General features: G+C 40.9%; 1 protein-coding gene across 3 annotated transcripts in view; it reads right to left on the bottom strand.

Moving 5' to 3' along the window:
* Positions 1-27103, bottom strand: part of RASSF3 (Ras association domain family member 3) — a 106011-nt gene that overhangs the window by 54774 nt on the left and 24134 nt on the right. For 2 of the 3 annotated variants that reach the window (XM_071423504.1, XM_071423506.1), the window contains exon 2: positions 24922-25046. In XM_071423504.1, coding sequence (XP_071279605.1) covers positions 24922-24975 — 54 coding nt within the window. In that variant the 5' untranslated portion in view covers positions 24976-25046. Of the gene's footprint in view, positions 1-21914; positions 22121-24921; positions 25047-27103 lie in introns of those variants that run through there. The other variant, XM_071423505.1, reaches the window with a different exon arrangement.

The following is a 27103-nucleotide window of genomic DNA, read 5'->3' on the forward strand; positions in this document are numbered from 1 at the left end:
CAGTACAGCCTCAGATTTAAGGTATTTGATGTTGCACGTTGACACATCAGTTCCCGTGGTCTCAGTACTCAGATACAGATGTAATCTGGGACACCATTAGCAAACATCTCCTTTCCCTCTTCCTGATCCCCATTTCGTTGATCCCTCACACACTCCTCATTTGCTGTGCGTGGCTGCTCCTATCCCAAGCGGAGAGTGGGTCTGTTTTCTGCCAGTAAGTGCTCCTCCTGGACCGGGTATGCCTTATATATTGATAAAGTCACCTCAAAACTGGCAAAACCACTCACACTGAGAACTAAAACCGGTCAGTCAGCTGGGAGGTGTTAAATCCTTACTTTCCTGTAAACTCTGATTCTTCCAGATTTTCATATGGAGTTTGGCATCTGGCAGATTAGAAGGTATCATAGCTTTTAAAAACAAATAATTGAGTCTAACAGCGTAGATGCAGATGTGTCAGCTCTTGAGCCTACTTGTTGGCACTGTAAAGCCCTGTGGTATGCAAGATAGCTTTAAGTTGAATGCCAAGTTACTTGAATGCAACCAAAATGTATTAAAATGCTCTCTGTAGACAAACAAGGTTTGTGTTACCTGGCTCGCTGAGCCCAGCCCCATGGCAAGAGGAAGTCACACCAGAGATCTGCTGGGCATGCCCCTGAACCTGTCCAAGACCCAGCAACTCCAGTTTACAAAACTTTTGGGGAAAACACCCATGTCCATGATCACAGTTAAGGTGAAGGATTTTAAGTGGCTCAGGTGTGATTAAAAATGGCATTTGTGTTTTCAAACTACAAAGGTATTGTTATATATTATCTGCTGGCACACTTGATGGACTGCCCAGGAACAAGAGGCATAGCTGTGTGTATAGCTTGTTTGCTTGGCTGCAGTCTCAAAACTGATAGTGTGTGGGTGGAACTTGAGGCTGGCAAAGAGGATCATTGAGACAATAAGCTGCTGCAACAGAGCTCAAGTTCATCTGTGCAAGATCAGTTGCAAGTCCTGGGCTCAAGTTTATACATTCCCTAGCAGCAAGGCATGGCATTCACCTCATCTGTAAAGCATCATTTATACTGAAAGCACCAAATTCACATTATCATTTTCTCTAGCTGCAACAAAAAACAATGAAGAAAACATGTCTAAGTTTTCTGTGATATATCTTCCAGCATGAGTTCAGTCCTCCACTGTAGCTCAGTTTTTAAGACTACTAATTTTGACAAGAGATTTTTTAGTTCAATTTTTTTTTCAAACGTGGCACTGACCCAAACAATTCACATCAAGGTACAAACAGATGTGATGCCTTTTAGTGTTGATTTGTTTGGTGCTTGAAAGTAACATACCCAAAAAGAAGTATTTTTCAAGGGTATTACTTACAGATCAATTGGTACCCTTGTCACTGTCCCCAGGCTACTCTCTGCCCATATTTTTAAGATTTCTATCCCCTGATGAGTACTCTTCCACATTCTCAAATTGACTTTTCAATCTTACCTAGGATTTTAATCTTACCTAAAATTGATTCAAGACTCTTTGTTAGGTGCTGCACTGAAACGTCTACACTACAACACTTGCACTACTTTTGGTTTATTCTGGCAAGTCTCTTAAATAGTCAACAAAGAAAATGCAAACAGCACTTCATAATGAAAATAAAAATAGCCATGTGTCAGGATAGTAATAAGCTTTCTGAAAGCATACTTGTTCTTAGGGAGAATTATGGATTAATGATTAAGTAAAAAAATTAACTTAAAGGCCAAGGAATATGGCACAGGAGTGAGACCTGAAACACAGAACATTACGAGGCTCTCCATCAGTCCTTCTGAGAAATTATCCCATCCCATAAGAAATTAAGCTGTCAATCAGTTATCATAGGATCATGCAGGCAGTTAGCAAGAATAGAAGAGGGATATGCTTTTTTGAGATGAATCATTATGTTCAAGTAGCAAGTAGTGCTACAAAGGCACCCATGAAGAAAAAGAGAATGAACTTTTTTTAAATTAAAGTTTGATGACATAGATAGAATTTCATAGTATTTTTAGACTGTAGCCAGTTAAAAGTGGTTGCTCAAGTAACACAACCTAAAATAGTAATAGGCACTCTATTTCAAAGCAAGAATCTCATTAATAAAATATGAATAAAAAGCAATCACAAAGATAACCTGTGTGACATACACTGATTTGTTGTATAGCAGGAAAAACAATAATTTAAATGACTGTTCTGTTCTAGGATGAAATTCAGTTTTAAAGCACTTTGTTTGGTTTTGGAGAATCAGCTGAGAGAAATGAAATATCAAGCATAGCTTCCAGAGAAGCTTAGGACTTCCTAAATGGCAAAACAGCTGTGAATAGCTTTATGAATCGGGCAAGAATTAGGACTTTGAACTACCCTGACTGAAATAACCCTTAGAACCAGACATCAGTTTGCGTAGAGGTGGATTGCTTCACAAGGTCCTGCAGCTTTATTGCTTTATTTGTATTAAAATATCACTCTATTGAAGTAATCAAAATACCTCAGGAAAGTATGGTTGAACAGGATTACATGGATTATTAGTTCAGTCAATTCATCTCCTGCTCTGAAGGATAACAAGTACTATACACCATCCCTAACAGTCCTTTAGCTAAACCATTCTTAAAACACAGCATGGTGCTGTAGCACCTCCACTATAGGCCATCCCTTCCAGTCTTTAAGTTATTTCTTGAGTTAGAGAGCTTTTATTAACATCTCATTTTGAATCCTTAACCCTGCCCATTTGTTTCTTAACAAAAGAAACAGAGGTAGAACAGTTCATTGCTGGCTTTTTAGAGAAAACTTTTGAGTAAGTGAGGACTCTTTGTTCCTCCCATTCTTTGCTTCCCAGACTAAACAAAAGGACAACTGATAAAACATCCTATGGAGTTTACATTAACTCCATTACCAACTGCATGATGTTTACATGTTTCTAAAACATCCCCTCAGCCCTCTGACAGAGAAACTGGGAGGACTCATTGAAATGGGAAAGCTGCAAAACATTGACTTGGCCAGTAATTCTGCTTTGAGGCTCGGGACCAAGATGTTCACTTCTGCACACAAGCCTTGGTCTTCTCTCCAGGCTTGTGCCAGACCACATCAAAAGGCATTGGGTCAAAGGAGCAGGAAAGGAAAAAGCAAGGTATGGCCTGGGTCGGAGGGTCCTGTGGCATTTAAGACTACATTTTTATTATAATTTAAAAAGTAATATGGAGATCTCAAGAGAAGAATTCCTCCCTTTCTATCTCCCATTCTATCTCCCCTTCCTCCCTTTCTCTCCCCTTTTCAGTCTCCCCTGTCTGAAATCCTGCAAGGGTGCTTGGACACTCTGGCAAGCAGGACCTGTGGTGGCCCCACAGCTGTGGGCAGCAACCTCCCGTGGGGTGGGAGCAGTGAAGGGAAGCAGGACATGGGCTGAGGGAAGGAAAGGTCATCACAGGGACTAAACTTCTTACACCCTCTAAGTCTGCTTTAGTATCCCTCCAGTTTCACCTGCTTTTCAGGAAGAGTCTCATTAACAACCCTTGCAGTATTTTATTCTAGCTGCTATGGATTTGCCAGATGCCCCTAGCCTCTGGCTGTTTCAGGAACCCTTTTTGTCATTCTGGGGTGCTGTGAGTCTCTCTCCCCCTCTCATTTTCTGTCTTCATATGTCTTTGCAAACCCTGTTCCTGACCCCAGTAGTCTTATTGATGATCAATCCCTATGGGACATACTAAATCTAGTATATGCTTAGGAGCGAAATCCAAAGGGGTTCCCACTAAATAGCACATTGGATTTGGCTTCTGTGTAACACATTTAACTGGGAAATATAATTATTCCATTATGTTAGTTATTTAAATTATGCCCATATAACAAAAAACATGTCCTAAAAACAAGTTGCAGAGGAAGAAAGACAGCTTGTAACAGACTGTCCTTTTAAAATTGGAATAAATAATTAATCGTGTGGGCTTAGTTTTTTCTACATTCCAGCTGAAAACAGTAGTAATTTCAAATGATCAAAGGAAAGCAATAAATTTGAAATACAACTAACACAGACCATCTACTCAGGCCTGCAGTTTCCTTACACCAGTAAACTTTCTGTTTACTAATTTCTTCCATTTGTCTTGAATTAATAGTTCAGGTCTGTTTAGTACCACTGGCAGCAGTGACAATTATCCTTTGATTCATACCCCAGCAACTTGTTAATTCAAACAAGGTCATTCCAGCCACACAGGCACATGAGTGCAGACTGAAAACAAACAGGAGCCAGGTAAACAGCCTCTCCCCATCCCGTGGTGAAGAAATGACATGGGGACAGGTACTTGTTATGGCAGCCACAACCTTAGACAGCACTGTCAGGAATCCTTTCTGGCTCTTCAAATTCTTGATTCTGCCCAAACCTTAAGCTCCTTTAGTGCAACTTTTCATCCAAACTCCTCAGAAAGAATGGGATATAGCTGGAAATGAAAAATAACCTGTGTAATCACTTTCTTATATGTGTGCACATTGTCCCTCACCAGATCTCTGTTCTTCATCTACCATACTTGGACTGGTCAGATGATAACAGAAATCAGAGTAAGTTCACCTTTCCCATCCCAAGCTTTGTTCTCAGACCAGTCAGACCTACATTAGTTTGAAGGGGGAGAGAAAGTGGATGGAACAAGAAGACTTGTGCTTGTCTCCTTTCTTGTGATGCTACAAATATATAGCCACCTACCTAAATCCACAGTTTGACTGAAATCAATACAGCTATTCATAATTTCAAACATGCACATAGTTTGGAGGATTCTTCATCTTGTTGCTACCTAAAGCTATAAAGATAAAATTGTACCTTTCTAACAGTTTTGGAATGACCAACATCCTTGTGTTAGAGTCTGACAGCTTTCCAGAATATTCTACACCTTTTTGTCTCAAACAGTATGTCATCAATTCTGCTTAGAAGGATGACTCAGTGTTGGCCAGGATAAGGCTAAAAGTACACCCTACCCCAAGGGACTATTTCTGCAGTTTGAAGATACTGACATGGAGTCTGGCCTCATCATGTGGTATCAGCACTCACCTTCCCCCATCCTGCCCTGCCCCAAAACCCACTGGGACCAACTGAAAGACTCCCATTGCCTTATCAGCCTTGATAAGGCTGATAAAGCAGTCCTTTGCTGTACTGGTGTGCATTTTCCTATCAGTATTTTTGCATCCCAGTTAGGCAGAAGTGTGCTCCAAAACAAATAGGCATGTTAGTAATTTTCCTTTCTTCCTCTCCTGTTGATTATAGACTGCATTATTAAACAGGTACTTTCTTGTCAAAGATCCACAAAAGTAGATTTTATAATACAAATTATGAAAAAATACTTCATATGTCTGAAATATGTTTAATCAGGGGGCTCGAGAGAGCTGTGCACATGTACTGAAGTGAGAATTGCCCTGCCCTTCACTCTCATTTCTAAGGCTTGATCAGGGTTATGTCAGTACTAGTAGGAATTCAAAGGTGAGAACCATGTTCCATCTGGCAATCCATTCCCTGCAGCAATAGGCTTTTTAGCTTATGCTGTAGCCAGCCCCAACAATGTCACACAAAGTCTGTCAGGACCCAGAGGTAGCTCAGAAGCTCCAGCTCAATAAACAGGTAAATAAACATCCTTACTCACACAGTCCCATTGATGTGAATAGTCAGTCATGAGTATAAGCAAACATTGGCATAAAGGAAGCTCAGAGGCTTGGGAGTGCTGTCATCCAATTCTCTGCAAGCATCCATTCCTTGCCAGGGTAACCAGTAGAGCTACTACACGAGAGAATATAATCTCAAGGAAATATTCTATAACAAAGTACAGAAAACAGACATTGTCCTCCTTTAATTCAGTTCCTAATTGCTAACAGTGTATAAAAATACTCGGGGCAGTAAAATTAACTAGGACCTTCTGTTTTAAGTATAGAAACCACAACTGTGGAAGCTCAGCATGCTTTGTGGATACCAGGAAAATGTGAGCCTTAATGTGCTGTAGCTGCAATCTGATTCCCAGCATCTGTCCTCAAACTGGTGAATTGGTGGGGGAAGGGGCCTTCTGGTCTGGGAATCACATCCCAATTGTCATTTCCTAGACAAAGAACTAGAAATTGTCTTGTCATACTGTGTATGAGATGACATTTTGCTCTGCTTAATAAGTCTGACTGCAGTAGATCATAGAAATTCCCTGGAAGCTGCCTGCACAAGTTTAGGACTTCCTAGTAAATCATGTCAACAGCAGACCGTGAAGACAACTGTCCCAGAAAAACAGTGCTGTTTGACAGGACAACAGATCTGACAACTTGTTTGCTGAAATGGCTGTCTAATCCATCCAGTCCACCCTTAGCTGGAAAAATCTGGAAAAATTCTCCTTGAAGTGCAGTTCCCTGTGCCTGTGGAGCCAGCCCAGCCTGCTGAAGTGCTGGGGGCTGCAGCAGGGCAGCCCCACCTGCCTGCTCTGCCTGCCCTCTCCCTCCCCAGCTTGCCAGCCCAGCGGGCCGTGGAGGAGCTGCCAATGCAAGGTGGTTGGGCTTTGGCCTCTGTACTTCTGCAGTGCTGCCCAAGATCAACATTTTGCACATTTTCAGCAGGGCGTGACCACCTTTGAAAGTTCTGCCCTGAATCAAGCTTTCTCTTAGCTAAATCTTACTAACTCCTTTCATATTTGGTCTGTGTCCCATTCACTGACCCAAGACCTTTCCCATCTTTGCTATCACGCTCTTCCTCCCTCACTGAGAGAGCACTGCTGCAAGGGGCGAAAAAAGTAAGACAGTTTGAAGAAGAGACAGGAGAGCAGGAAGAGGGAAAAGCTGGAAGTAAGAAATAGGCAAGACAGCAAAGTAAAACCCAAATTAAAAAGGTAATATTTTAGAATAGAACTAAGTTTTCCTCACCAGAATTCCATAAAATTCCAAAACAAATGTCTATGGAGATTTCTGAGTGAAAAAAAGAGCACATGTTTACGAAAGCTGAGATGTACATTTCTAATTTTGAAGGTCAATTTAGAAAAAAAAGTACTGAAAAATTAGAAATTAAAATAATTTTATCAGTTTCTCTGGGTCTGCATTGAAGCACTTGAGACAGTAGTTCATGTTCAGACTCAGGTGTTTATTGTTTCTTATCAGTAAAACAGTCTCACTATTGTGAGTTTGGCAGCTTAACATTAGCAAGGCACAAAATGGCTAACTATCTCTTGTTACAAGGTCTTTTAAGACTAAACTGTCCAATTAAGAACTGACACCTAGATTATTTTCCCTTTTAACCCAATAACTGATCCCAAAGAGCCCACAATGCAGACTTTTCTGCCCAATTACAAAATGCCACCCAAACCCATGAAGAAGAAGGAAGAAGAAGCATGAAGAAACCCAGGATGACACCTTCTGTCCTCCATTTTGCTTCCATCCACAACATACTAAAAATCCCAAAACCTAAATGTCTCACCAAGTGATACACCTACACTACTCTCTATAATCCATTTCACACTTTTGTGGCTCTTGTCTGTCTTGAAGTCTAGGAAACTTTCTCCATGAATGAGGGTCAAAGTCAGCACTCCCCTGGGGGTCAGGGCATCCCAGAGCAGACAGAGAAATATTCCTGGCGCTCTGGGTTTCCACATAATTTAAAAATTAATCTATGTGAAAAGGCAGCTAAGGAAAGCATATGTATCAGGGCTGAGAAATACTGGAGAACTAGGAAAGAGAAAACAAAAGGAAAATATGATGCTTCTAATTTTCTTTCAAAATTATGGAATGATGTGCACACAGCATCACAAATCCTCAGTTTAGGAGATTTAACATATGGAGGGAAGAGAAAGGCAGGAAGTGGGTGCTCTACATCAATGAGAAGTCCAGCAGAGCTGCAGATCACACGGGGCTGTAGCCTTGCCAGAGGCATCCTAGCTCAGTATGGCTCTTGCTCTCCTCTGCCTACATTTTATCAATCAGACAGCACTTTGGGGGAAAAAGAGGTGACCAGAGGGGAAAAAAACAATATATGCACTTAAATGCAGTAGGAGAACCATTCCCACCCAGAGGGAAAGAAGCCATTTATGCCCCCACAGACTGCCATATCTCGCCCTGCAGTGGGTGAGGAGGTCAGAGCCTGAGCCCTGGGCTGATGCAGGGAAGCTGACATTACTTTTTTTCATCTGTTTCATTAACAAAACCCCCATGATGTTATAAAAAATAAACACAAAGGGGATCTATTTGGGTCTCAAGGCATGTACTTGTAAGGTGGGAAATGCCTCTTTCATGACTGACTGCCTCAAGCTTAACATATTCCTGCAAACCCTTCATGCAGGGCATGACCAAGACCCTCATTACTTCTCTAGCCTGCAGCAGAGGTCATCCATGGGTCAGTACTCAGGTCACAGAGGAAACTATAAATCTAGCAATTTATATCTTTTGTCTATTTGCTATAGGTAGTATTTTATATATAACACGTACATGACCTACAATTTAGAGGACTTGAACCAACACTGCCAAATAATTCCCTTTCCCAGCTCAGCCCCAGGGTCTGGTGTCCTGAAAATCTTATTTCACATGTTAGTTCATTTGTGAGCCCTCTTTACAGCAAATCAATACATTTCCTTCAAAACAAACCCCAGAGGTTCTTCCAAGGGTAGTCAGCACCAGAAATCACATCATCATGGCAGTGTGGAGCCCCCCAGTCTTTTTCTGCATTTCAGCATTCTCTTACACTATCCCAACCAGTGTCACTCACTCAGCCCCCCACATATTTTCCAGGCACTTTGAACTGATAAAACATGCATGCCATATCCGGAATCCACACATACAGGCATGTAGGATGCAGCCTGCTCTGAGAAATGTGGACCTGAGGTGCTTTATGGGACCTGGCCAGATGCCAGAGGTCACTCCCTAGGATGGAAGCCTTTGCCCACAGAGACAAATAATCATGGATGGCTCAGAAACCATGCTGCAACTACTCATTACTTTTCAGACTTAACTTTAAAAGAAAAATATTTAATTATTTTAATTGTACAGTCTTATGTTTACATGGCTTATGTTTACACTGTCTAGAATGTTAATCTAACTGAAAGTTTTCTAAAAATGAGTGTCTAAAACTTTTTTGCCAGGGAAAAAAAGTATTCCTACAAAATAAATTTATTTTCTTATTTTACTGAGTTTGCCTGGTTACTCTTTCCTGTGATCTGAAGAGGGAGGATCTGAGGTTTTAGTGCTGTTGTCTGTATGGACATAAATGGTGGAGGAATGTGTTAAAAAGAGGTTTTATAGTGCAGAGATTTGAATATGAAACTTTGCCAGTTGTGGGACACAGCAAATTGTACAGCAATCCTACAGAAGCAACATCTCTGGTATTTTCCCACCACAGCAACATCCAAACTCTAATGCCATGGCTGTAGATTGATTTTTTATGGCTTTAAAGAGTGTAAACTCTGAACTTCTGGAAACTAAAGTAGTTGTAAATGAAATACAATTTTTATAAAATCATGTGTAATTGCTATCCAAGGCTTTCAGTTCAGACACAGCTCAGGCTCAGTGCACTCAGGTACTGCTCTTACAGAAGGCAGGGGTTTCAGTTTAGAACATGCAGAGGGGCCTTACACAGGAGCAGGCTGTATTTAAGTGCTGCCTCTCCAGCATGACCTGTGCTTCATGAAAACTTGGTACATCCAAAGAGGAGGCTGGGGGAAGGGAAGCAGAGGAGCAGAGCAGATGTGTCTAACTCAGGCTGTCTTACAAGCTATGGCTCCAGCATTTGGTACCAAGCATATGCTATATTTTCTACTTGAAAGCTGGCTGCCACTTCAAATGAAAATGGTTTTGTATGTGCTGCACCATAAAATTACACAGACACACAGACACAGAGGGCCACTCTAACTAGCTGTTTACCTCTGTGCTTCTACCACAGCACATAAGTTATAATCGGAGGAAGGAAACTCCTAGGAGATGTGAAGGCTTTAATTGTTTCAGCGTGCAGATGGTTTGCATTACAGTGAATCCACACAGCACAAGGTCACTTCATAGTTCAGTAATAGCTGTTTCAGCAAGTGAATTTAGTTTGTTTACACCTCTTCTGGGAAAGTTTTAACTGCTATGTAACTTATTTTATAGCTATTTCTACATTTAAGAAACACTGCAACAGGTGAAACTGGAAGATCATAGGTTGCCACAGCCATTTCCCTCATGTCTGATGCTTAGCAATTTTTAGAGCAGCTAAATATAGCTTTTTTCCTACAACATTTGAACAACATGTTTCATCACATTCTCTTTTCTGTCACTGACATAGAAATGCTCTCTGTTACAGGCTCACAAAGACATCTCCCACAACTCCAATTTCCTTCACTATATTGAGATGTGCCACACAACCTGTGCACCTAGAGATTGACACAAGTAGTTACTCCTACCCTTAACTATCAGTCTGAGCTGCCCCTCTCTGGGAAGTTTATGTTCCTTCTGCACAGGCAGCTCAGCTGTTCCTGAGGCAGCTGCTGAACCACCTCAATTTAGAGCTTAGATGGTTAGGATAAACTGGAACCAATTTTTTTCCTTTTTTTTTTTTTCCTTAATAGCACCAGGCTGAAATCTCCCACAATAGAACAGCTGCCTCATCAGCTGAGCCATCCCTCCAGGCAAAACTGAGCTTTCCAAGAGGAAAACAAGCTGGGTACTGGGGCAGCAGGGGACTACCATAGCAATACTGAGGTGAGATGTCACTGGTCAGAGCTTGGAAAGCTCCATGTAGGAGAGGAGCACAAAGTACACTGGGGACAAAGTACCAGACTGCATAAGCCACAAGCACTTCCTTTTATGCCATTACCAACTGGATCCCAGATCTGTCTGGCTAGCTGCCATTACAAAGGCAATGCCACCAATGCCAACTGTGAAAAAACTGCATCTGGCATGAACAGTGCATGGCTTTTGTTTTAAAAAGGACTTTCTTTGTTCCTCACACCTTGTCCTTGAGTTCTGCTGGTCAGTGCTTATTCTCATCAGCCATACACTGTCTCCATCATTCAGCCTCTACCTCTTGTCCCACAGGAGCAGTGCCAGACCCCCCATCATCATGGGCAGCACATCTCCATGCCTGCACTCAGTGTTGGGAGTGCCAGACCTGGAGAGCAAACCTGCAGCAACACATTGCCAAAGAGAGGTTATGTTCATGTGGCTCAACAGATGTACAGATGTATGTCCATATGTGCAGGTAACTTAACACTGTGGGTGCTCCTCCCCTCCTCTGACATGTGACCACATTAGCAGAGTCCCAGGATAATTGAAAGATGGGTTGGACCTCAAAGACAGTCAGTGGTAGGTGAACCTGCAGTCTTACATGCAGACCTCAAAACATGTCAGAAACATCACTTATGATAGCAGCAGAACCATGTTAAAAGCTCATGCTCTGTGCTGTATGCATTAGGGTATCTACCTTCATTTTCTTTGGGTCTGAAAGTCTTTATAAAAACCCTTTGTTTTGAAGACCTGTTTTTAAATTAACTTACAAAAACTCTGCAAAACTTTTAAAAATATTTTTGTGGCAGAGGTGTGAGAATTTGAAACAGAGAGGCACACCAACACTGCAAGCCATATCTAAGAATTTCACATCTGTGTCCTGGAAGCAATCTCCTGCCACAACCCCACCACACTGCACACAGTGGTCCTCAGTGTGCTCTTAGCATCTGCTTCAGCATCTGCTCTGTCGGAGGACCTGCCCCTGTGTGCTTGGCTGCTTTCAAAGGCCTCCTGCTGTTGCTCAGGGTGGCTGGCAGCGCTCTGCAGCTGCAGATACCCTTACAAGGCAAGGTGGCGATCGCCCCCTCCAAGGTGGGGCTCCGGCAGCCACAGCCACCACGGTACATCCCTGATCCAGCTTTCCTGGGTCCATTTAAAATAACTTTGGGAGGCAAAAGGCAGCCCAAGCTTTAGGTCTAATTCTTCATGTAGATGATAAGCTGAGGTGCACTTACAGGACAGTGAATAGAGTTTGTCTAGCTCCTAACTTGGACAAGAGACTGCAGGCGTCTGGGCCAGAAAGCATGCAGCTGCCAAAATTAAGCAGGCAGCTGGAATCAGAGCAAACTGCCTCTAGCAGCCCTGCCAACAGATTCTGCAGGTCAGCTATTGAAATTATTTGCACATCAGCATATTTCAAATTTTGAATGCAGCCTTTTGTGAAAGATCACAGTGAGAGCATTTGTAAAGAAGGGGTGGTTCTCAGACAAAAACAATTTCCTAAAGAATCCATTTCCTTAACATCAAAAAGGTAGAAGGTTTTCCTAAAACTGGCACCAAGAGCATATCTGTGACATGGAGATAATTACTGGAAGTAACCAGTGAGACTGCCAAATCTGACTACAGCAGAACTGCCAGATTTTTTTCCTTCTTAACTGATGCCAAAACACACAGGTGACTTATAAGAAACAAAACTGTGGAGAAGAGTGTAAAATAAGACTACTCTTACATACAGTGCTTTAGCACAGTCTAGAGGACTTGTCTATGAAATGCTGCCACTGTTGGACTGTGGCCAACTCATCTTAAAATTCAGATAGCCTGAGGGTGGGTGGGATGGAGGCACACATACTTCCCTCATATCAGAGGCCCCATGGCTCAGGGACATGTACTGACTCCCCATCTGGCAATCTCAGTCCAAAGCAGGCTCAAAACTGCAAGTTGAGAATACTTTAAGAAAAAAATGAAATGGATATTTACAAAATGTTAGTGAAACTGGATCTGTTGCAGCAAAATTCTGCTTTTACTGACTTTTACTTTACTCTTACTGACTCTGCTAGACCCTACATCTCCTTTTTCACTGTCTAACCTAATGCCATGATTCTCAAGAATCCCCAAGAGTGGGGCTGCTCTGGGAGGCCTAGACAGCTTGATGGGATACAGAAGGATACAAGAATAAAAAATCCAGATGGCTCATGTCAGGCCCTCGTGTCCCTTTTCTGTCTCTCTTTCCCTGGCAGGAGTCCTCTCTCTGGCCCCACATGGGGGATGTACACATCTGACAGGCTGCTCCTGCCCTGTGTGCTCCTGCCCTGTGTGGCAGCAAAGGGGTGAGGCCCAGCAGCCTGGGATGTGGTTGAGGCAGGGAAAATTGTGGGAGCTGTGCAGCCCAGCAGAGCTTGGCAAGTTCCTGCTGGGAGATGGAGCATGGGATCTCAGAAAGATGGTTCAGCCAAAGGAGAGGGCTCCTGACCTACCCACAAAGGGTCATGTTAAGGACACTTCTCAGACAGACAGCAGCTGCCAAATGACAACTGAAAGTGTGGATCCTAGGTATTTTCAAAACACTTTTTTCCTCTTCATTCACTCCAATATATTGTTCCTGTCTTTAGTTATATCTGCTGATTGTGGGGAAAATAATATGAAGAATTCATCAAAATCATAGTTCATAAATGCAAGTGCCGGAGATTTTATTCCTTCCACTCCCTCATACTGAGTTAACTCTAAATTTACCTTCATCTGTAATCCTCAGCTTTAAGAAATCAACCTTGCTTTCTTTCCCCAAATGATGGATTCTTTAACAAATTCAGGGATATTCACAGAAGTTACAGGTAAAGCGTAAAGAAGAAACAATCAAGTTCTCAGAGCTCATAACTCTGTGCCACCTAGTGCATTCATTCACCCATAACATTTTGCAAGAAAGAGTTCATCCTCATTGTGGTAATAGGTAAGGAACTCTACTCACAACCATTTCTAAAATCAGCTTCTACTTCTGACTGCCCAGACTGAGACATATTTTGAGGTAAAACAAAATAGCAGGTTTGCACAACATGGGCAACTCCCTCCCCCCAAAACAAGGAAGAAAAGAAAACCAGAGGCAAAAGACTAAAAATTAAATCAGCACATCTGAAAACTAAGTCCAAATTTTCTTGCTGAAGGCCATATCTAATCAGTCACTAGTAGAGCAAGGACTGCAAATCTTCCTCGGTCCCTGTTTCATGCTCCAATTCCCGCCTCCAACAAACTGCTTTATAATAATCATAAGACCTTACTGATTAGTCATTTATGCAGATAAAGAAATCTCTCTTCAAGGTTACTGTAAAGGGAAATGTTACTCAGGATGGCAAAAGGAAGGTCAAAGGAAGAGAACAATGCAAATGGAAAACAGAAAAATACTGGAAAGCAGTGTTTCTTTAAATCAAAGTTCAGGAGTACAGAGAAATATAAAAGTAATGTTCAGCCTTGTGATACACTGGTCTTCCTTCCCCAGAGAATAATGCTGCAGAATTTCCTGATAAGAAATTTTGATGGAAAAGACTAGTGAAATTAAGACAATGTAATTTTTATCCTCAAGTCAACTAAGTGAGGTCAGCCCCAGGCAGGATGCATGGTATTGACTTCATCCTGCTGCCCCATGGTAACCATCATCACTGCTTTGTTCTCACCTAGGATTATAAAGCAAAATAATCAATGATGGTCTTCATCTTCCTGTAAACAAACACTGTCAGACAAAAAAAGACAAAGCCTTAAAAGGGGATTTACCATGGCTACAGTACACGCTTGCAAGCATCAGCAGAGAAAAAGATGGAGAAGTATAAGGTATGATTTAGGCAAATCAAATGATCGTATCTAGTTATCCATCTTCAACATATCAGCAGGCAAAATATCTGAAGCAGGCATGAGCAGCTTTCCATGGGTTCACAAGACTAATTGAAATACGTCTCTGAAGATCTCTTGGGATCTCATGATGAAAGTTTTCTTTTCAAATGCAAAGGGAAGGTAATTTTTCCATTTTTCTCTAGGGGTTATACAAATAGGGCAGGCATGCAGAGACCAGCCAGGTTTATTTTCTCAGGAAAATAAATTTTCTCTCCTGTCCAGTGTCCAAGTATCATGGCTCCAGCATCATCTGAGCCAGGAGCTGATCCAAAATTCATCCATAGGAGGGGCCTCTTGATTAGGAATCAAGGCATAAGTCATAAGTAAGATGAAGGTCACAGATGAAAGGTGATCAGGATGCAAAACTACTGTTGGATCGAAAATCTCAATTGGGACATCAAAACCATAATGTAAGGTGTGTATCTTGAAAGAAGTGGTAAAGGGACTTCATCTAATTTTTTGAAAGGTTTGTTACATGTGGAGATTCTCAGTTCAGTCGAAGAAAGAGCAGAAATGATTTCTCCCAGGCTGAGCCTGGGAATCTTAGAGGAAAGAATTAAAACAATCATTATCTCTCTTTCTGTAACCATTGTTTATAGTTGTGGTTCTTCACAGTGTGCTATTCATAGTCACCAACAGTGTGAGATGTTTCTACTTTGAGACCAATCAAGTATCACCTTAGCAAGTCACATTATAAAAGACTCACTACTTTCATTAAAGTTAGCCTTTTGATCTACCTGAAGACTGGAGTCTTTCTTTCTGCATCGGTTACATTATTTGTGAAATAAGCATTCAGAAAAAAAAACAACCAACCAAACAAAAAACAAACCAACAAAGCAACCCAACAGAAAACCAATGACAACTGATATCAGAGTATTATTTGTAGAAGAAACCAGATCTGAAAAGCTTATAGGAGTATACATTTTGTATCTGTGCCTCTGTGTTCCCAAGAAACTATACAACAGCCTTTTCTATCCAGGCAGCTTTTTTCACTTGGCAGTAAAGTATCATAAGGTCTCAGGAAGCAGGGGTGCTGAATCCCTAGTGGGCCTATGCTGCTGGAATGCAGGCTTACCATAGCTGAAATAAAAAGGGAGGAGGGAACATGACAAACTAGCTGTTGCTTAAGATCTCCTGCAAGTGCTAAGAGAACCCAGCATGTTTTGATCTGAGGCAACCAGCTACTTCATGCTTTGGGCAGGAACTCCCCAGAAGTTTATCTAGCAGGATTTCATTGTCATGCATTTAAATGGCATGCAACTGGTGACAGCTTCCCCTTTCCCAGTAAGGATATTGAAGCTTTAGCACTACATCACTGAATTTTTACACACCTAGACACACTATTTGCAGAGTAAATGGGGAAGGTTTAAGCTCCTATCCCCAATTCCTGTGGAGCACACTGATATGAGGCAACATATACAAGAATGGAGCTTCACTGTAGAATGTGATCCCTTGGAGAAGGGAGCCCAGTGTGTAGCACATGCATATAGCTGGGGAGAAAGTGAGCTCCTGAGAACAAGTGGGCTCTTCTGCACTGAGGAAGAGTCTGGAGGGCAGCTTTTAGGCAGTGCCACTAGTTAGAGGAAGTCATGAATCAGTATGAAAAAATGCTACCTGCTGTCATTTGATTCCTGCACTCTGGGAAACAAGACTTTTCATTTCTGTAAGAAAAACAAACAGAACAACATAGGGCTCTGTTGTCTACCTGATTTCCTAACAGCTGTCTTTGTTACTGTTGGTTGGCATGCTACTTGGATCAAAGACTGGGAACAAATATTTTCCTATCTTCACCCAGCAATGTTATCATTAAAAATAATCAAAAACCACTCCCCACCTTCCTTCCCCACCAGGGAAGGTTTTGCATCATGCCCTTCCTGCACTGAGTCAAAAGGCAGCAGCAATCTCTTCTGTGTATATTTCCAACAGCTGCTAATGCCATAAGTCAAACAAAAAGGCTGAAACTCTATTAAAAAAAAAAAAGCAGATAATGTGAAGCTGGAAGAGTATTTGAGAGCATGGGATGTGAGTTTCCCAACAGTTCTGACTTTCTTTTCTAATCAGTTCTCACTGCCATCTCGTTATTTGCTCAGGGCAGGTCTACGTGGGATGAATTAAGCAGTCTGCATCATATCACAAACCCAGCTACCTTCCTGAATATTCAAATGCAAAATAAAATCAGCCTCTTGAGTAAATACCCTAGAAAGTAGTAAGTGCCCTGATATTAAATATCTCTTCAGCCCGTTGTTATACTTCACAACCAGTCACCCCTTTACCCCTGTGGATTAATAGGTTAGGACAAACCTGACATGGCTGCTGGTAATTCTATTTAGAGTGAGGTGTTTAATGGATATGAAAAACATAATCAGGCCATGAAGAGTGGAATGAAAGCCACTGTCACTCTGTTTGCCAGCCTGCCTCTAACTGAAAGGCAAAGTTCAGTACTCCATCTGTCATCTACAGCATATGGACTCCTGAGAAAAATCAGTGTTAGGACTTCACTGAGACAGAGATTTGCAGGGCCCATTAACACCCCATTTAACAATTTCCCTAGCAGTGCTCATTTTCTTTGCATGTGTTGAGGGTTCAGTAAGGCACTCAGGACACTATCATGGTCAGTGATCTACCACCCAGCAACTGTGCAGCTTCCACACACCTTCTAATGTACAACATAAACCAGCAAAATACACATCTTCAAGTACACAAGTTTAGATGCCACATCCATTTGCCTTCACGTGCCACATCAAAACCAACTGTCCTCATGGCTGCTGTCCTGCTCTGCATGTTGAAAAATCTACCTTGAAGGTAAGACAGAAATGATTTCTGATCCCTTTGCTGCAAACAGGCACAAGCCCAACCATCAGGCACCACAAGAACTTAACATTTTAGAGGATCAGTTCTCTTTGAACTTCTTCTGCAATATGATTAAGCAATTCTATTTGAGTACTGGAGAACCACCTGGAACATACAGGACCTGCAAGACTGCATTACCTGTATTAAATTAGCAATGTTATCATCTCTGCTCTGCTGAGCCTGCTGAGATACTGGGAAGATATTAATAACTAAATTAGGAAGGAAATTGGCACAATAAAAAATACATTACGTATTTTACATCCTACACCTGGCACAACTCTGACAGCAGTGGAAAGGATTGTTAAAAAATATGTGTATTAGAAATAAATAGTAGAAAAAGAACATTGATCTTAACAATGGCAGCTGCCAAATGGCAGGTTGAGGCTGGCTACATTTTAGGGAAATGTATTTTCTAGGAAGACAATACAAACCTCTTGAATATGAAAACACCTAACTGTACAAAAAATCAAAAGCACATTTTAAATATTCCCTTTGTCTAATAGGAGCATTTTCCTCTAATTTGAAGCCTTGTCTGCTTCTTCAATGGAACTAGAAAATCAGAGCTGTTTGACTACACTTGATCTGGTTGCTAAACAACTGATAATTGACCTTCTCTTGGTTTCAGTGATGTGTGCTTAAAGCAGTGAGCTTGTTACCTTTCTGTTTCAAAGATTGGGCCTGAATATGAACCAAGTACTTAAAATGGAAAGAAACCCCCCAACAAGCCCAACTTAAGATAAAAAAGGTTGAAGATAGATTTACTGATAAAAATGTGTGTTTAAAAAAAAAAAGTTTAAAAAACATAAAGGTGTAGAAACACAATTCAGGTTGCTTCTGTGGGCTGAAAATTTCCACCAGGAAGCTGAAATTTATTCTGTTAAAAATATCAATTCTAGTATTAACTCTGTTTGGTGGTATCATGATACAAGTCCCCTCACCATATGCCCCATCCAGTCTGTACTTACTGGGCTTTGAGGTCTACTCAGAGTTCTAAAATCCTCTCCTTGTTTAAATGTGTCTTTTTATTTATCCTACTTGTAATATTCAACTACTGCCTCAGTCCCCATCAACCCAAGTGTTTGTTCAGTGTGCTCAAGAAAACCCAACAGACTATTCCATGATGCTTGTACCAGAGAATACTGAAGAAGACTAAATATCTGATAGAGTAAATTCAACTCTATAAAATGTTACAATTAGTTTATGGTTTAAAGACCTTAAGTCAGCATTGTGCAAAGCCCATTTTAATAATATTCCTTTGAGGGAGTGTTGCAAAGGGTAGTGCCCCAGGAACTGTTGTGGAAAGTCTCAAATTATTTTTTTAAAGTTTGGAACTAATTTCTAGTTTATATAATTGATCAAGCCTTTTATTCTTGCCAAATATATTTCCCTAATAGTAACCTGAACAATATACACAATTAGAACTGAAATCAGCTTCAGTTTTTGTTTAAAAGCTTTTGCAGTTACTGTCAAAATTTAAAATTTACCTCATTTTGCCTGCCAAAACAAACATAATTCACTTTTCCTCTTTTCCTTTCAACTACTACCAAGCATAACCAGGTTTAACATAGATTTGAAATATGTGAGCCATAAGCCCCATGCCCATTGTACAGAGTACACACCATTACCAAGAGTTAGTAGAGGAAAGCAATCAATAGCTCAAAGGTAGCTTATATTATTAATCAAGAGCCGCACACACCTATATCTGCTCTGTCTTGTCAGGTTTTTTTCTCCATGGGTTATTTTTGAAGAAATGTTCAACTATCATATCTTTTAAGGGAAGGAACTGAAACCATTTTCAGTTTCAGGTACATTTAGATGACAACCTCAGGGCCCTTCCATGTCCAGAAGTTTCTGTATTAGCACTGTGAGATCCTCTCATTCTTCTCCATGGCATTCATGCAATTTGACATAATCTGGGTGTATTGTTATCCAAGTCATTTGCAACACCCTATAGCTCTTTCTATACTTTATCAAGTGCCTCACGTCTTGTACAAACTTCAACTGTGAATGCCATTTGTCTTTGAGAAAATTTGAGTGTAGTGAGACCTCTTTGGGAAGGCTTGTTAACTTGAAGAAACTAAATTCTATCTGTGACTTATGCATAAAAAATTGTCACATTTTGATTCATCTAGGATGATAGAAAAACATGAAAAATGAAAATCCACATAACAGCTTTGGTACTTAGACTTTTGAGAAGGCCTTGGCATGTCAGTCAGAGGTGGGGTGCCTGTAATTGACAATGTGGTAGCACAAGAGAGGATTACTGGAAAGGAGCTTTATTCATCCCAGTCTGCTTGTTCGTGGAAGAAATTGGCAACTCTTGCCCCAGCTTCTCCTGAGTGCTCTGTACAAGACCACAGAGAACCTATATACATCGTTTCCTCTTTAATCTCTATAGGAAGTCTGTTCAGGAGGGAAACATCTAGGGCCACACAATTTTCACCTGAGCCATATATTTTTTTCATTGGGTACTTGCAGTATGTTTGACTTTGTGAGTTTCATTTCCAAGTATTTAACCCCGCTGCCTTAGCGATGTGTAAGAACAGCTTCATCGTGGAATTTCCTTGACCTTTTTATAATGAAACATTTATGTGTGTATATATACACACTCAGAGAAAGAAGCTCAAAAATTAGGTATTTTGAGCTCCAATGACTTGTTAACAGAGTCAAGCTGTGTGACCACATTCCAGATTCTGAGACTGTTTGACCACTCATGTGTGCACCCAAGTGCTCCAGTTGCTGGCAGAATTGCACAGGAGGGAATTCCACTGGAAATCTGTAGACTCTCTTTGCAAAATCAGCAGTTAAGAGCCTGTAAGAAATTCCTCTTTCCCATAAGGGAAATCTTAAGTCTAGATTCTCAAACTGTGTCTCAACATGACATTTGTTCGAGGTTATTTGGAGTTTAAGGTGTTCCAGCCACATCATAACACCCAGCCCCTGGTGTGCTGACAGCACTGTTCACGGGCTGTGTTGAGAACTAAAGAGCTGACTGGGCTTTGCAAGGACAAAGGTTAGAAGCTACAACATTTTCCTGACCCATTTTGAAAGAGCATTGTCCAAAACCAGCAGTCCTGGTGCCGCTGGGAGTGGAAGAGCAAGGGGAACACAGAAGAGTGTACAGGCATGAACAAGCATTCAGGACCAGGAGCTACAGCTGGGCACCAAGCTCTGCTGCACTCAGGGCACCACCAGGTCACTGCAGCAGAGTGAAGGGCAGTTTGTATCACCTGTATCAAGCAGGAGATAAATTCACACTGCCTGCCCAATCTGAAATGGTGTTAGGTCAAAAAGAGTTAGAGTTCAAAGCATTGCCTACTATCATCACAAGGTAATATTCTCCGTGTTTGAAGGAGCATATGCAAATACAGAGGTGCCATGACTCTTTAACCTGTACCAGCACAAGAGTGCCAATATAATGACTTCAAACTAGTGCTTTAGTGTTTTAAAAAAATACAAAACAAAACAAAGCAGTTGTCCCAGAAGAAAAGGCATGAATCCCAGGACTATGGTCTGTTAGCAATACTAAAAAATATGAATATTCCTGCAAAATCCCTTCACAGTTTAAATTGATGTTTACTGTATGGGTGACACATTCCCAAATACATGTGATCTTTGCAACTCTGCATTTGACTAGCATAGTTCATGCAAAATTAACTGGTTTTGCATGTCATGTGATTTTCAAAGTCATGATATAGATAAAGCAAAAGCGGGCATCACTGGGAAAAGTTCTGTGCCAAGAATCTAATGCCTATTTTAGCAAATAATGTAGCGCAACACACAGCTCTGTAAAAGACAGCAAGTGGTGCTGAGAATCCAAAGTCCTCAATATAATCCCTTCATAATGTTTACTTAAGAAAATCTCTGCTTTGATCCAGTGGACTGTGTGTTAGGTTGGCTCCTGGAGTGCCTCTTCTCACAGGCTTCAGGAAGCAGCTTAGCTTTCACCTGAAGTGGAATTGATTCTTGTCCTATGACTACTCCCTGATATCAACCAAAACAAGGAAAGTAAAGACATTTCGAAGATTAGATTCAAAAGCACAGTCCTGCATCTAAATAAAACCTTGCAGCTAGACACCATCCACAGAGTAAGAATGCAAGAATAATTTTGTAAAGAAGATAGGTTCAGTCTTTTTACCATCATCTTTTTTCCCATCCCCTGACCCCTTCACGACCTTATACTAAACACCTGTTCAGTTTTATACATGAGATGCAGGTTCAAACATTAAACAGAAAGTTAAAAATCACCTTTAAGTCTGATAAAGTCCAGGAAATTTTAGCATGGAAGAAAATAGTAATTTTGAGAAGGCAGCTGAGCTGAAAGTTGTGTTTAATTAAATAGTAACCTAATGCCAGCTTTTGCAACAATGTTCCCGTTCAGAGATACTAAAATTATTTTTAAAAATTCTAATTCCTTTTTTACCTACAAGAGAGGTAGACAAGTCCTAGAAAGACAAAGTGGTCTGAGCAGGTCAGTAGCAGAGGAAGGAGCAAATTCAAACCTTGCAGATTCCTGTGGTAGCTCCGTCTGCTCTGTGCATGCAGGACGGCCGTGCATAAAGAAAATGACCCAACAGGAAACATTCCAGGTTTTCTGCATGTAAATGGTTCCTGCCTCAAAACCAGTGGATGATGGATGCTGAAAATACCATTTTAATGCTCATCTTTTGTGTATCAGTTGTCAGGCACACACTGACCCAAACAGCTAGTGAGGAAAGAGATTTGCAACAACTGTCACCCACTGCAAGCAGCCAAAGTGTGGCTTCTTCCAAGAGGAAGGAAATCAGTAGGAAAAAACAGTACTTCTTTGATGCAGTCATCTTGCACACAAACAAATGCACATGAAATTTGGCTCCCCTAAGTACTGTAAGGCTCAAAGAGCAAGAAACAGTTTCCTTGCTCAGTATTCATACCCAGGACAGCACTTGCTCTTTTTTAGATCTCTCACAGGCAAGCTGTATGTGTCTTTTTGAGTAATAATTATTTTTAATGCCCTTCTCTCTCTGCTCCCATCGTATTTTGTCACTGACAGTCACCCACAGGTCCAAAACCTGTGTTGCCCTGTACTTCCTCCTCTCCATCACTGCTGCTCTGCCTTTCAGCATCTGAGTTATTCCCATTCGGTCTTCCCAACAGCAATACACATGGAGCTCACAGAGAGACACCATGTCCTCAGTCACAGTTTGGGGGGCTGGACAGCTGGGTGGTCACTGGAGCTTCTACAAAATAAAATGCTGCACTTGCAGGGAAAATTCAGTGATGACCTGGAGGGCACACACCAAGCGCAACAAGGGTGCTCAGAAGTTTTAGAATCATAGAATCATTAAGGTTGGATCCTCCAAGATCATCAAGTACAATCTTCAACCAAATACTACTAAAGCCACTAAACCATATTGTGAAGTGCTACGTCTACTCATTTTTTGAACATTTCCACAGATGGTGACTTCACCCCTTCCCTGCACAGCCTGTTCCAGGACTATCCTGAACAATCACTCCAGTCACTAGAAGCCTTTACACATCTTTGTGTTACCAAATATCGTTTTTACTTAGCTGGATTGTCTTACTTTTTAGTAGAATTATCATTTCATAAAAATTGGTTTTGACATAAGTCTGTAGCAAGTTCCATTTTTTCTCCTGCTAAAAAAATAAAATTATAAAAATGCTTCCTGGAATCTGTCTGACATGTCTATGGCAAGGGCTGAGGATAAAGTCTAACTTTGTCCATCACAAATGTTTCCCAGCTGGATTTTAGGCCTTCTGTATATGCTATAAGAATTCTGCTTAACAGGAAGCTGGAAAGGAAAAGCATTGCACTATTTTTTAATTTGGAATCCTCTGAGAAAATACTTCTTTGGTTGATTCACCAGTGAGTAAGTGATCATCACAGAGGAATATAAGCACTGGGTTGTATCTCAACTGTGCATTAATATTTCTTGCTGCTTTTCCCACCAAGTTAAGCTTGCTTTTCTTTCTGTGTCTTCAGACTCTTTCACTGAAATGGCAGTGCATCATCTTTAGTTAGTGATTGTGTGGCTGGGCTTCAGAGCTGACTCAGAATAAATGCTTGCAATCCTCAAGGAGGATTCCCTTGCCCTCCTTAGTATTATTTAGTATCTGCCTTTAAATAGGGCTATGGCTACAATCACCTGTGACTGCATATCCCACAATTGGTAAATTTAAGTAGGAAGATAGTCTTGACTTTGAAGACAAGTGGCATCTGTTTGATTCTTCAGACCAGACTGATTTCAGGAAAGAAAAATTTAAAGCAGAAGTTGCTGTCTACAAGGGGTATCTGCTGTAGTGTGTTAATATATTTATGGAGCAATCTCTCATGTACATAATTGGGCAGCTTGTGAGGGCAGTTATACTGCCTCCACTATATATTATGGACAACACCACAAGAAAAAATACACAAGAATTATAGTTTCTTGCCATACAAAATTGTCTTTTAACTTAGTGTAACTATTGGTGAGATACCAAAATATGCTTAACTTAAATTAAAAATGTTGATTCTGTACAATGTTATTGAAAAAAAGAAACAAAAACCCAACCCGGACCCAAGCAACCCATTCCACAAATCTGCTAACATAATATCCCTTGGGTAGGAAAAGTGACCCAGGGTGTACAACTGGTGTGTGTCAGAACATTAGTTTTATGAACTTATTCATCTTACGGTGGGGCAGAAGGAAGGGAAGAGACAGAAGTGTTTTGGGTGGGCACAAATTTTACAGCTGGTTGCTTTTAGCATGGTGCAGCCTGTGCTTGGCAGTTCTGTGGATAATGAAAATCAGGGTAGGCTGTTCTATCAAGCTCTCTTGATTCTTACAGTGAACAACATAAATTCTTACAGTGAATAAAATGAGCATTACCAACGATTGCTGGGTCTGGGATTGTTTGGGTTTTAGCCCTCTCCCCCAGTAAGGACATTTCTTCAATATGAGTTCTAAAGATAGTAAAAGGGTTAAATTGACCTTTGTGGATGTGCATATACCAGTTTGTTTTCACTAATTATGTTTTGAATAACGCTTTTCAGTTAAAACAGTAACACTCTAAGTTTAGACCCAACCTGCGTTAGTGAAGGGTTTTTTTGATGCTCAAATGAAAGGCTTGAAAAAAGGAACTTATACACAAAAACTTGCCACAATTCTTCATCCTCCCTCTCCCCTAAAATTAAAAACAGGAGGGTGTCTGTTGTTATCACAGGTGACATCTCAGAGGTTTCTACTGATTAGGTGTAAATGGCCCCACAGTTTCCAGAAACAACAGGAAAACCACTGTTTTGTGGGATTACTTTTTAGTCTTTTAGCTGAAAACTAACTGGGGCAGGAGTGACCCAGCTGGCAGCAGCCAGTTGCACCTCGACCCAGCTGTGCTGCAAAATCACAGCACTGGGTGGCAAATCCATGCCTGAGACATTCTTCCCGAGCAGGCAGATGAGGCAGGCAGACCACACTTGAGGACAGAGCTGACAAGAGAAAGCAGTAATTACATGAGCAGGACATCTCTTACCTGACTGCTGCTGTAGGATGAATCTAAGGTGTCATGCGGGGCGAGGCAGTCCATTAATTTTCCATTCCGCCGGCAGCCCAGGTGCACCAGGTCTCGGCAGTGAGCATGGCAGGTGTACCTGCAATCTTAAAAATCCACACACAGACACCAGGGGGAAAAAAACAAGAAAGAAAAAAAAAAGAAAGAAAAAAAGAAAGAAAAAAGAAGAAAGAAAAAAAAAGAAATTAAAATGGTATTTAGAAATGAGGTTTTTGCAGACAGAACATAGGAGTGAGACACATCCTCATTTGCTACGTGACCTCAGAGAAATAACCAGCTCTCAAGTGAATTTCCCCACCCGTATCAAAGATAATAATAGCTACACAGTGCTGGAGATGTAAATTCACCGGAGCGAAGGTGACAGTGCAGCACACCTCCCTCCCAGTGTCACACTGACAGGCCTGCAGTCAAGCAGGTCTCCAGTTAGATCAGGGCTGCCTCACTGAGATGGTCTTGCAAAAGGTCCACGCCACAAACTAGGTATTAGCTATTGCAAGATAAGCATGAAAGGGGCAGTTCTCAGAAAAGACACAACATTTTTGACTTACAGACATAACATTCTATGCACATAGAATTACTGCTACATGGTTTTTCACGTTTTAAGCTCTAGGTACTTATAAGAATATGCACATGAATATTGAAAGCAGAATAAGGGGCTTATCTGAAGCTTAATTCTGCTGATAAATCAATTTGTTGCCTTCAGTAACAATTCAGAAATTTCACTTGCTGGTGATTAAAGTCAACTAAGATGGCTATTAGAAATGTAAATTCATTATAACAGGCAGATGGCCCTATCTCTAGTAAGAAATAGATGATTCATACTCCCTCTAATCTCAAAGAAAGAATCACTGTGAGAGTATTTGCAAAACCAGCTTGTGTTTGCTTTGAAGCCCTGTTGTGTTTGCTGGTTTTCTGTGTAAGCTGGACAGAGTTCACCATGCCATCTTTGTCTAGGACTGAATGTCACTTTCTATTTTTAGGTTTTAAATTGCTTATAATTTTGCCAAAGAGCAACCACTTGTACTTCAAGTTTCCATGCTGGGGAACATCATGCTGTTTGTTTTAGAACATTTCGTCTAAAACAATTCAGTCATTTCCAAGAATGACTTTTGGAGGAAATGCTTTAATTTTCTCTAACTAAGCCATGCTCACTTTTTTTTTTTTCCATTGTTGTTACAAAGCTTTACACTTTCAAGATTTATAGCAAAAGATGAATTCTGAAGGGGCTCTTTTTTCCCTTATCAGCTTCTCAAAAATTTCAGTTTCCCTTATGTTTAATTAGTTTCTCATTGCAAAAAATAAATTGTTGAACCTTTGCATTTCCAATATCCATACTCATCATGGTGTTATGGGCAAGACAGCAGAGTATTCCCTGAAATGATGTTCCTCTTGGCTAGGGACTGGATCTTTAAGACCCCTGTAAGACCCCTGTACCATCAGACCATTCAAAAGTAAAAATTATAATGTGGATAAAGTGTAAACCTGCAATCACATTCCTGTGCCTGATACAGAATTTATGTTGCACTTGCATTAAGGCAAGATTAATTGTATTTATTTGGCACAAAGTCAGCCTGTCAAAACATTTTCAACACAGCAACCCAACATAATGAGTCCATCCTGGATCAGCACTTGAGGCAGACAACTGGGATGTTTCTGATCTTAAAACAGGCTGACTTCATCACAACAACTATATCACAATAATATCACTGTATCTCAAGTCACACTCCTCTTGACAAGTCAGCAAATAACTTCCAGCTCATTATGGGTTACAAAGGACCCCGTTGCAGTATAAATCTGAAAGACTCAAACTCTCTAAAACAGCCACTGTATTTAACACAGAATTTGAAAAAGGTGAAGCAGTACAGAAGATTACAGAGACAAATAAAAAGGATGGTTAGGCAGCTGTATGGTGCCCAGGAGAAATGATAGCTGTCCCTACATCCTTGTGTGGTGCTGGCAAGCCACATTAGGCTTGCTTCAGTTGCTGCCTAATTTCTCCTGGGTTATGCATTTGAGTTCCTTTATCCAACTTTTAGTAAACACGGAGTATTCCCAACTGCAGCTAAAGTCAGGGAGAGCTGTGCTCTTGACCCAAATGAGGTTTTCCCAGGGCTATGTTTTATGCCTATGCACTGGGATTATT

The sequence above is a fragment of the Agelaius tricolor genome, unplaced genomic scaffold (assembly GCF_023055355.1).
Source record: "Agelaius tricolor isolate 1412-34295 unplaced genomic scaffold, bAgeTri1.0.p SCAF_3, whole genome shotgun sequence".
NCBI lineage: Eukaryota > Metazoa > Chordata > Aves > Passeriformes > Icteridae > Agelaius > Agelaius tricolor.